Source organism: Ailuropoda melanoleuca, chromosome 11, assembly GCF_002007445.2.
Source record: "Ailuropoda melanoleuca isolate Jingjing chromosome 11, ASM200744v2, whole genome shotgun sequence".
Lineage (NCBI taxonomy): Eukaryota > Metazoa > Chordata > Mammalia > Carnivora > Ursidae > Ailuropoda > Ailuropoda melanoleuca.
Genome location: NC_048228.1, coordinates 31231311 through 31243653, shown reverse-complemented (window position 1 = coordinate 31243653; position 12343 = coordinate 31231311). Strand labels below are relative to the sequence as shown.

The 12343-nt window shown below is 32.6% G+C and overlaps 1 protein-coding gene across 6 annotated transcripts in view; it reads left to right on the top strand.

Annotated features, from left to right (window-relative positions):
- Nucleotides 1-12343, top strand: part of RAP1GDS1 (Rap1 GTPase-GDP dissociation stimulator 1) — a 147290-nt gene that overhangs the window by 90733 nt on the left and 44214 nt on the right. For 5 of the 6 annotated variants that reach the window (XM_019801774.2, XM_019801773.2, XM_019801772.2 and 2 more), the window contains one exon: nucleotides 3055-3201. The exons of the other annotated variant lie outside the window; for it this stretch is intronic. In XM_019801774.2, the coding sequence (XP_019657333.1) occupies nucleotides 3055-3201 (147 nt within the window). The remainder of the gene's footprint in view (nucleotides 1-3054; nucleotides 3202-12343) is intronic. 6 annotated transcript variants of the gene reach the window in all.

The following is a 12343-nucleotide window of genomic DNA, read 5'->3' as shown; positions in this document are numbered from 1 at the left end:
TCTTGGATACCAGTCCTTTATCTGTGGTGTCCTTTGCAAATATATTCTCCCATTCCGTGGGCTGTCTCTTAGTTTTTTTGACTGTTTCCTTGGCTGTGCAGAAGCTCTTTATCCTGATAAAGTCCCATAAGTTCATTTTATCTTTTATTTCTCTTGCCTTTGGAGATGTGTCGTGAAAAAGGTTGCTCTGGCCGATGTCATAGAAGTTGTTGCCTATGTTCTCCTCTAGAATTTTGATGGATTCCTGTCTCACATTGAGGTCTTTCATCCATTTGGAGTTTATTTTTGTGTATGGTGTGAGAGAGTGGTCAAGTTTCATTCTTTTGCATGTAGCTGTCCAATTTTCCCAGCACCATTTATTGAAGAGACTGTCTTTTTTCCACCGGATGTTTTTTCCTGCTTTATCAAAGATTAGTTGCCCAAAGAGCCGAGGGTCCATTTCTGGGTTCTCTATTCTGTTCCATTGGTCGATGTGTCTGTTTTTGTGCCAGTACCATGCTGTCTTTGTGATCACAGCTTTGTAGTACAGCTCGAAATCCGGCATTGTGATGCCCCCAGCTTTGTTTTTCCTTTTCAACAGTTCCTTGGAGATTCGGGGCCTTTTCTGGTTCCATACAAATTTAAGGACTATTTGTTCCAGTTCTTTGAAAAATGTCCTCGGTATTTTGATCGGGATAGCATTGAAAGTGTAGATTGCTCTGGGTAGTATGGACATTTTAACTATGTTAATTCTTCCAATCCATGAGCATGGAATATTTTTCCATCTTTTTATGTCTTCCTCAATATCTTTCAAAAGTGATCTATAGTTTCTAGGATATAGGTCCTTTACGTCTCTGGTTAAGTTAATTCCAAGGTAACGTATGGTTTTTGGTGTTATTGTAAATGGGATGGATTCCCTAATTTCTCTTTCTTCAGTCTCGTTATTCGTGTATAGAAATGCAACTGATTTCTGGGCATTGATTTTGTATCCTGCCACCTTACTGAATTGTTCTATAACTTCTAATAGTTTGGGAGTGGATTCCTTTGGGTTTTCCATATAGAGTATCATGTCATCTGCAAAGAGAGACAGTTTGACTTCTTCTTTGCCGATTTGGATACCTTTGATCCCTTTTTGTCTTCTGATTGCTGTTGCAAGGACTTCTAGTACTATGTTGAATAATAGTGGCGAGAGTGGGCATCCTTGTCGTGTTCCTGATCTTAAGGGAAAGGCTTCCAGCTTTTCCCCATTGAGAATAATGCTTGCAGTAGGCTTTTCATAGATGGCTTTTATGAGATTGAGAAATGTACCCTCTATTCCTACACTCTGAAGGGTTTTAATCAGGAAAGGATGCTGTATTTTGTCAAATGCTTTTTCTGCATCAATTGAGAGGATCATATGGTTCTTGAGTCTTTTCTTGTTGATATGATGTATCACATTGATTGATTTGCGAGTGTTGAACCATGCTTGCATCCCAGGTATGAATCCCACTTGGTCATGATGGATAATCCTTTTAATGTACTGTTGGATTCTATTAGCAAGGATCTTGTTGAGGATTTTGGCATCCATATTCATTAGAGAAATCGGTCTGTAATTCTCCTTTTTGAGGGGGTCTTTGCCTGGTTTGGGGATCAAGGTAATATTAGCCTCATAGAATGAGTTTGGTAGCTTTCCTTCTGTTTCTATTTTTTGAAATAGCTTTAGGAGAATAGGTATTATTTCTTCTTTGAATGTTTGGTAGAATTCCCCAGGAAAACCGTCTGGGCCTGGAGTTTTATTATTTGGAAGGTTGTTTATCACTGACTCAATTTCTTCATAGTTAATTGGCCTATTTAAGAAATCTATTTCTTCCTGTTTCAGTCTTGGTAGTTTATAGGTTTCCAGGAAGGCCTCCATCTTCTTCCAGATTGTTTAGTTTTTTGGCATATAGCTGTTGATAAAAGTTTCTAATAATCCTTGCAATTTCAATGGTGCTGGATTTTACTGACCCTTTATACTATGCTTCTGTAGCTGCCAAGTCTAGGATGGTGGCCACTAGCCAGACTTGGCTATTAAACAATTGTGAAATGTGGCTAGTCTGAATTAACATGTGACCATAAGTGTAAAGTTCACTCAGATTTCAAAGATTTATCACAAAAAAGACAGTTTAAAATATTTCATTAATAATTTGTATGTTGATTGCATGTTGGGATGATGTTTTATTGGATTTAATAAAATAGATTATTAAAATTAATTTTTTACCTGTTTATTTTTTTCATGTGACTAGTAAATTTAAATCACATATATGGCTCATACTTATGGCTCCATATTTCTTTTATATGAGGAAAGTCAGGTTTAGAAAGACAGATACTCTTTCTTTTCATCTCTTTCCATTCCTACATTCAGGGGTTAGAAAGTGTTCTAAAGCTCTTTATATATTCCGACAGTTAAATGATATCTGTTCTATGTAATATAGATATATACATAATAGAAGGTATGTCTGACCATCATTTTGACCACTAGTTGTAATGTTGAAGTACACTGGTGTGTTCTAGAATAGAGGGAATAAGGAAAAATGAAACACAAAATAGCAAGAATTGAGAAGAGGAACATGCTTATGTACTATAGACATGCCATTAAAAGGATCCTTACTGTGATCTAGAATTATTATGTGAGTTGGATGGTTTTCTTTGATAATAGCTAACTTTGAAAAACACTGATAGGTATGTTTAGTGGTTTCCGAGTTGAGAAAAACAATTTCTATAAAATAGTTCCTGGTTTTTTCTTTTTTACAGAATTGTCATTTGTGAAAGAGGAGGTGAAAATTTTCACGTGATAGTCATACATTCCTAGAACACAGAGTTCTTTAAGCTCCTATATAATACCAGTGAGAATAATCTTTTTTCTCTTTTCCCCATCCCACCCCCATTTCCATGTTTACATGTTTTGGTTTTCCAAAAAGACATATTTAATGCCCTGCCTAGGTTTATTTTCTACTTACTCACTAAATAAGGAATAACATTGTTATGTTTTATATTTGAAATTGTAAGGTCCATTTCTTTTTTCTTTTATGTTTAATTTAACTCTTTGTTTTACAGATGAGGGCAGAAGTGCAGTTGACCAAGCAGGTGGTGCACAGATTGTAATTGACCATTTAAGGTCACTGTGCAGTATAACAGACCCCGCCAATGAGAAGCTCTTGACTGTCTTTTGTGGCATGCTGATGAACTATAGCAATGAGAATGGTAAACAAAATTGAAAACTTGCTTTATCTCTGGGGGAAAATAAAAAATCATCATTACTATAGTACATACCAAAAATATTTAGAAAAATTATGAGCAAAGAATTCATAAGTGGCATAAAATTAATAAATAGCCAACATTAAATCACAGTGTTTCAAAAATACAGAATGTTCTAATTTATTAAATGGGACAAGTTTTTGAAGGGTTACCCATGTTAATTAATACCAAAAACAAAAACAACATAATGGTATGCTTTAATATTTCTCACTATGCACATTTTAAAAATAAACAGTGTTAACATAGCTTCCTATTTATTACTTTACATTAATGCCAGGAGTAGCTTTAAAACACAAACACTATCTTAGTAAAATTATTTTATCTAGACACTAGATTTATTTGTCAGAATAGAAAAAATCTTTTAATAAAATCTGGCCTTAGAAAAATAAAGTTCAGAGTAATTGCAGTTTCTGATTTTAGAAATTTAATAAATACCTGTCAATAGAAGTTTCTTTTCTCTGTAAAACATTCTTAGAACCTAGCAACAAATGACATGTCAAAATTTTCAGATAATCTATATGGTTAATTAAATGAACTTAAAAATGGTGGTATGAAAGCTTCACTATATTTTTAAATGTCACAAAAAATGTATCATAGGAGTTATGGCATGGATCAAACACTCAAAAATTCTAATAGGTTTCTAGACTGTAACACACATAAGGTCTTTTTGTGGTTTGTTTTATAATGGCATCTTAAGCTGTAGTCTTTGGCAAAGACATATTTTATTTGCATATTGAACATGTAATATTATTATTTACTTTCATGTGTCCTGGAAACACATGGGCCTTTAGGCATATTTTTCATTTTTCACTTTTGGTAGTCATGAGTCCAAAGAAATATTCTCCATGATTAAAAAAAAAAAAAGATAAACATTGATGATAAATGGCTACTGACATTTGGCCTTGGTGTCAGTGACGACCACAAACGGTGGGGACTGTAGCCCTTGTCCCATTGAACAGGGAGAGCCACGACTCTAGTCTATAGTTTCTCTCTGGCAATTTGGTCCAATACTGCCACATCTTTTCATTTGAAGATGGGGGGAAGCTGCAGATTTAGCTTTTCATGTGACATCTGTTTTTAAATGTTGGATTATGTGTGCGTTTTTGGCACTGTACAAGCTCAGGTCCCGTCCTGTACAGAGGGTACCAGTTCTAACCTCTGAATTAAAATTTCCAATAATATTAATAGTTTTTATTTGTCAAATGGCTAGCCCATGAAACTCAAGCTAGTAACAAACGGTGGTCTTTATAGGGTCAGCTACTACTATTTTTTTTCCCCTGTGGTGGAATCATTTTTGAAGAGAAAATGAACAGGAGAAACAGACATGAGGGAGTCTGGGTAATCCACAAAATTAATAGCTAGTTCCTAAATAATTGAAACTTGACCATAATGCACACATATCTGAATCGCATTAGGAAATCATTGGCCAGTTGTTCATGTTGCTTTAGTTTCATTTGGAACATCTTGGACACCCATCTTCATTGGGTGTTCATCTTGGACACCTGAGAAAATGGGACAAGATGCTAAGTTGGGAGAATGATTTAGACAGATAAATGAAAGAAACTAGCCATGAAGTTACTAGAGCAGCTTTGGATATAAAAGAATTAGTCTTGTTATGGATTTAAACTCATTGTCATTTGGAAACAGCTGTTCAAAGATCTGTACAAAAGCATATGAAATGGCCAAATGGTCTTTAAAAATATCACTAAATCTAATCCAAAGGAGACTGCAGTTTCCTTTGAGTCCCTATGGTAGGATATCACAGTGTGTAGACGTATGTATTGAGAAGGAAATGATTAACCACATGCAGAGTCCACAGTTGAAATGCATAATATATTTGTTTTGTTAAGGGTAGGCTTTTTTCCTGGTGTACAAGTATTCCCAAAAAGTAACTTAGATACTTCAAAAACCTTGATTAACTTTCCTCAGAACATTATTGGAGCAGAAGTGTTTTTGTTCTATTGGAATGAAGCTTTCAAAACTTACTAGATAAAATAGAAGTAAAGTTATCTTTAGTATTTTAAACAAAGAGGTGCCAAACATGTAACTGTCTTCTTTCCTCTGCTGGCGTTTACATTTGTCTGTCATGGGGATCATAGTTTGTGAAGTGATTTTTTTTCTCCATAATACTCTCTAACAAATTATATTCTTTTTCATTTTGCATAATTATTGCATCTTTGTTGTTCTGTTGATTACTTAATCTTTTTTTTAAAACGTGTGTTTAAAGACTTGCCTACTTAAATATTAGGTCTTTTTGGCTAACTTAAGAACATTTGATATTGACCGTGTACCCCTAGATGAGTCACTGAGAAAAAAGAGCTTTTTGAAATTCAGGAGGCAGTTTTTATTAGCACTGGAAAATGAAGTTCCTTTTTATGTGTATTTACTATTGAATTTCAGTACATAAGGCTCTGCTAGTAACTGAGTAGAATAATTGAGTGATAAATTGTTACTCTACCAGAAAAAGTAACTGTATCCTTAGCCCTAGTAACTTAAGCCTTATTCATAGGGAGTTATTACTTTAGCTTCACAGATAATATATTTTTTTAATATAAAGGTAAGAGAGTGCTGAAAATGGTCACAAATATCCACCAACATAGTTTCTTTGATAGTAATATTTTCAAATTGTGTATTAGTCCTAAAAGTAAATTGACACCAGACTGAGACTTAAGATATCTTGATTCCTATCCATCTGGTGGACAACTGTGAGCATATCCAATTGTTAAATCCATTAAATAGGGAATAAAAAAAAATTCCTAACCACATGCAAGACAGATACGTTGCGAAAATATGTGTGTCATAAAGGTATTTTTGTACCCTTTGATAAAGTTATATAAAACTCAAGGTTCATGAGTTTTAAAATTTTGAACCAGCTCAGGACTGTACACTTTTATGCTATGAGGTGGATATATTCTTTTGTTTCCCCATTTGTGAAGCAATTAACGTTTTTTATACCCAAACTGGTAAGTGTGGAATATCTGAATAGAGAAAGTTATAATTGTTTAGCCAGAAAAGTTGTATCCATAATATCATATAAATAAAATCATGTTTAAATAGAATAAGACAAAACTTTTTTTTTCAGTAAAAATCATTTAAAATTTATCCTTTTGGGGAAAATCATACCTATTTTTCACATGGCAGAAAAGCACTCTTCAATTCTGTGGCTCTCCCAAGTAGTCTGAGTGTTTGACAGTTGTGGTTAGAGCAAAGCGTGTTGACAATTTGATATTCAGTTTGAGGAAATATGCTGAACTTCCTGTATTTTCTTCATCTATTTATTAACTTACCCTATAAACAAGAAACTCAGACCTATTATTATAGATATTTTTATCTCATTAGTTTCTTCGGTATCTTTTCTAGCTTTGGTTACCCAATGCCAAAACATTGCAGTGAAGACTAAAAATTCTGTTCAGATCTATTTTCAAATATAACACCATTTTAGCCTGTAGTAGAAGTCTGGCAAATATTTATTGACTTCTGGATATTTAGTATTGTCTAAAATTTTTTTATTAACAAAATTAATGCTTGGAAGAAAAATGGGTTTTTGGAATGTATTTTCTTTATTAATTTAGAAGCATTATAAACCCTTGCCAACTATATTACTTGATAGTCCCTGAATATTCATGTTCATTGTAGTACCAGAGAGCGGCATTGGAAACATCCTGATGATGGTGCCAAAAATTTACCATAGGTGATCCACAAACTTAAAAAATCTGCACACTTATACTTGAAAGTTGACTGCAGTTTGAATGGAAACAAACAAGTAATCAAAAGCAGACCACCAGAGTTATTTAGCACCTTGTTCAGGGATCTGTTAATAGTCACCATTTTTATTACCTTACATGTAATATGTAATAACCATGATGACCATGATTAATCAGTAAATATCTTTTGGAAAACTTTATAATTGAGAATTTAATTTTTTTCTTAATATGCCTATGCTAGAAATATAAAATACAGGGAAAAGTCTAATTCTTAAGAAAATTATTGATGGTAAGCACTAAAGTAAGGACTAAAGTTACTTGTTTTACGTAAGCTGTGCCATAAGAGAGAAAAGTAGAAGAAATAAACATGCCATCAAGAAAGGAAAAATCCGTTTCCTTCTAAAATGATTAGCATAATATACACAGTTTATGACTGGCTTCTTCATGTAACCTATATTATATATGTGAAATATGTATATATGTGATACCAATTTGAGGAATATGATGTATATTGGATATATAGGATACCAGTTTGAGGATATATGTGTGTGTATATCATATACATGTGATCTATATTTAATTGTATATATATGATTTTTCAAATAGCTGATTTTTCTCCAATATCTTAATAATAGCTCCCTATTATTGAAGATTAATTTTTTTTGCAGCTCCTAAAATCTCTCTGGGATACTCTTGTAATAATTCTCACATTTATTTTCTGTATAGACTTATGATAACTGAGCTATGGTTGAAGGGAGGCCGTCAGTGTGGTTTAGGAAATGCAGTTCAACTGCATGGGTGTGTTACTGGAGCATAACAATTTAAGTATTCAGCCCAGTACATAAATTCAGTTGTTTAAAATAGGCCTGTAGAGTATTTTCTCTTTAACTTAAAGATCACTTAATGTGTAATTAATTTTAGCTACCTTCATTTCAACCAATAGCAACAATTTCACAATTTTAATCATACTATTCATTTTCCTAGTGACCTCAGTCTAAAACTTGGCTTATTTTTTCTTCATATTTAAAATGAGAAGAGTAGAAGTTAATAAGGAATAATCCTCATTAAAAACTAAAAAGCACTTTGGCCTGAGCTACTTGTTTATTTTTATGCTTTGGTATTACTTTATTGCAGGTAAGAAAGAATACTTCCTAGATATTAGATGTTTAGGAAATGATTCGCTTTGAATAAGTGAGGAACTGTTTCCACAGTTAATTTACTGTGGGTACAAGCTAATTAATAATTACATATAATTCCTAAATACTAAAAAATTTTTGCCTAACTTCAAGGTAAAAAAAATCAAAATGTAAAATTTTGTCTTTGTAACTTACTGTCTTTTTCCCCATAATTATGTTAATTTTCCAATATACCATTTCAGTATATTTTTCCTTCATTTTTTTCCCTTTCCATAAAGGCCTGTGAGATGTGCTATTAAGTTTGCATCTTTTGAAGCCCAGTTTGTCAAATTAAAATACTCTAGTGTGTTAAACAAATTGTGTTAAAAGACTTTTATTGTGCAGCTGAGAAGTTTTTAGGATTTAAGAAAATATATTGTGTAATTCTTTATTTACTGTTTTCTCTTTGTAAAAAATTTCTGAATTTTTACTGTTTGTCTCACAGAGCATTCCAATTTACTCAGCCAGGTTGCACTCAAGAAGTTCTGCTACAAATGTCATTTTAAACAAATTGTTTTACTGAACGACAGAACAGTTAGTTGTTCTTGTGCCTCCTGCAATTCGGTCTATTAAAGTTGACCTATTAGACTAGCTTAGCTTTTCATCATAATCCTTCTAAAAAATTACTATAATCATGCTGCTGTTTAGTGGATAAGCTAAGAACTTGCTTTTTAGAAGTACAAAATGCACATTTGGTTTAATTCCACATGGCCAAATAGGGGCATTAATATTTAGCTTTGACCATTATAGAATGAACTTCTGAATGTAAGAATCTGAAATTTTATCACAAAAAAATGAAATGATTGTTATAGTTTTTTCAGTAATGATTTAAAGTTTGGCATTATATTATAGAAATAATACTTAGCATTTTCAGCTTCCTAGATTTTCTTATAATGGTGTGTTTAGTCTTGTGATACGAAATAGATACCAAATTTTAACTGAAGGCAGTAGAGAAACAAAATATGTTTGGGGTTCCTCATTCTCTAACATGTTTTTCTTTATTTGCTTCATGTCTAGATTGAAGATAATTAATCATAGATGTTATTGAGTATTATTTTCAATATTTTCCTCATAGTAAAAATTTGAGGTGGCAGGGTTGGCTTTCTGATTTGAATTCACCATCACAAGCTATAAAAAAATCCCACTATTGACTTCTTTTTGAAAGATTCATGGCCTGACTGAAATTAAGTAACTAAAAATGAAAAACAGCTCCTAACGTTTCTTTTATGTTGTAAATTCTAAAGAGGATAGGTAATCTGATCTCTTTTATTCTGCCTTGATTTAATTTTTACATGTGTATAGTTTGTTCACCATCATTAGTTATTGCCACATTTTAAATATTGCAGTATAAATGTACATTTACATTTCAGCTGACAGAATTTCAGCATATGAAGCAAATAGGGAGATTTTTCTCTATACATGGAATGCTTACCTATATTTAAAAATGAGTATTTAAATAGTAACAGTAAAACTGAAAGACTAGGCCTTGTTTTTATTATTGATGTTACTGCACCAGTTGAAACATGATGGTATCAAGCACATGATTATTGACCATGTACAGGTTTGTAGGTGCCAGAAATAACACTGAAGTAAGTATTCATATGTTTGGCCTTCCGAGAGCTAAGGCCAAAGCCAGAGATGAATAATGGATTTTGGCCACATATCAGTCCATCTTCACTGTGGACTACTTAAAATAGTCATTCAGAGAGAAACTCAAGGCAGAGAAGTATCATATGTAAAATCACTTGTATAAAAATTAGTAATCCTGTTTTCTAACTACAAGTAAAATCCAGTTAAGACCAAACTACCTATATTTTGTTAAATTGAAAATTTTTAAGTAAATACTGTTTGAAAAATGGGGACTGGCCGGAAATCAGAAATCTTGGTTATGTAGATGTATGTTATTAACATAGTTTGTGTGTTGCAAAGAACGTCTGTGTAATTTTAAAGTGTAACAACTTAATAGTAATGTTCCAGGGTACCTAGTAATACTAGTTTTTTTTTTAAGCCAATAAATCCTTCTGTAAAACAAAGAATTTTTATGTTTTTAAACATATATATTTGTAAGGTATACATGTTGTGATGTAAATTAACCTGGCATTGAGCCTAATTTGCTATAGGCTTAAAATTTACACCTCTGTGGGTATGGCCTTTCTTTCAGCAATGCCATTTGGGAACAGAGGATATATTTCTCCTACTAAGAGCTGCTTAACCAACAGCTGGCAGTAGTCCTCTTAAAAGAAAACAAACAAACAAAAAAGTTTTAACCTTTAAAAGACCAGTTTCTTTCTGAGATGAAAGCATAGAGTTTCCTTTAATCAGAGTAGACAGATCTGTAGAAATTTCCTTTGTAGCAGTATTCATTACAAGAGTTGATCTGTAGTAGTAATTTAACCTGAAGTGAGCGAGAGGGGAAGAATTATCTACTAGATTAAGACATAATCACTCTAGGTGTCATTGGATTGAGAACAGTATGTGGGTAGGTCTCTTAAGAATAATAAAACATTTTTCCTTTCTCGTGATTTTGCTTTGGAGTTTTTGTTTTTGCCGTTGTTTTACATTATACTCGTAAATTTTGTCATTATCTCTAAAACTTTTACAAAAGGGAGATTTTGCTCTTGTAGAGACTCTTTTTTGCACAATCTAGAAAAAAAGTTTGAATTCTTTTCTGTTTTTTATTTAACTGTTAGAAAACAAGAATTGTGTAAATGTATTGTTTTAAACCTCCAGTATTCTCAGTGCTAATGAATCTTGATTCTCTTTTTCTTTTTTTCATTGAAATTATCATTTGTCATTGAAATGTATAACCTGGGGCTTAAATTACAGGGATAATCTGGGTGTGGAACACGTAATGCATGTTTTGTTTAAAGAGGGCTTTTAAAATAATTGATTTGAAGTTAATTTTAAACACATGTAAATATTTTTACTTTTCTATGCTAATACTAGATTTAGAGTAAAAGTTCTCCACTTTCCTGACCAATCAACAAATAGATACAAAGTAATAACTAATTGAAAACTGTGTCCCTGCACATGTGGATGTATAAAGTTTTTAACTATGTATCATCCTCTTGGTAGCTGTAAAATCAGTTCACTTTTCACTAATTCACTACAACCTGTTTAAACTTAACATTTCTATTCACTGTTTTACATCATTTTTGATTTTTGTATCCTTTTTTGGAAGTATATAGATATGCCATTAGTCAGGGGCAACTTTCTTCAGTCTTTATTACGCCCAAATGGTTTTTATCTAATTTGTAGTATAATTCAGCAAGATTTATATTTGCTTGTGTTTATTGCTTCAGTTGTATATAATTTACTTGATTGTAGATGGATTTTTATGCAAGCTTGTAAATAGGAATATTGTACTCCTTATACTATGAATAGTATACATACTATATATACGTACTAATGTAGAGACTATGTATTTTGAATTGTGTATATCTTATTTTGACACAGTTTCATCATTAAGTCCTATTTACTGATAAGCTTAATAATCTTATAAGATTGTCTATAAGGGCCTTTTCTTATGAATAAGGTAAATGTGTGTTGCAGTCTTCTTAAGAAACTTATTCTTTATAGTAATTGATCAACATGACTTCATTTGAGTTACTGGGATTCTTTTCTGGACCTATAATCTATCTATACCAATGTTTTAAACATTAAACTTAAAACTCAGGGGGAAAAAGGTTCTTCAACTTAAGATCTTCTCTCCAGATCTCCATTCTTTGGAGTTTCCATGAGTGTGACCTGAAGAACTTGGAACCATTGAAATTCAAATGTAGGTAGGTAAGTGTTCACACCAGCGCATGCGTTGATTGCCTTATATCTCTTTGTATATGCATCTGTATTGCACCCCCTCAGTGCCTTTCTTCCTCTTCCTCCCCATAGATCATGTAGGGCCTCTGTCATCTTGATATTTTGTAATTCTGTATTTTGGTCAGTATTTGTCTGTGATGTGTGTCAGGAGCAATCTTTAAAAGTCTTCAGACATTTATGACATTGTGCTGTCTAAAGACTGTCTTTCACACATAAGTGTTTGCTATGTACGAGCCTGGGTTGCATTTTGTGAATTGTGTTTGTGGAGCTCTGATAAACATTCCCCTGGAGTTGCTGGTATTCATTGAAGGTTGCAAAAATTCTCAGTCCTGCACTGTTTTACGTTTTCAGTTCTAGAGAACATGAACTAATTCTGGTTCTGAGAATATCTTC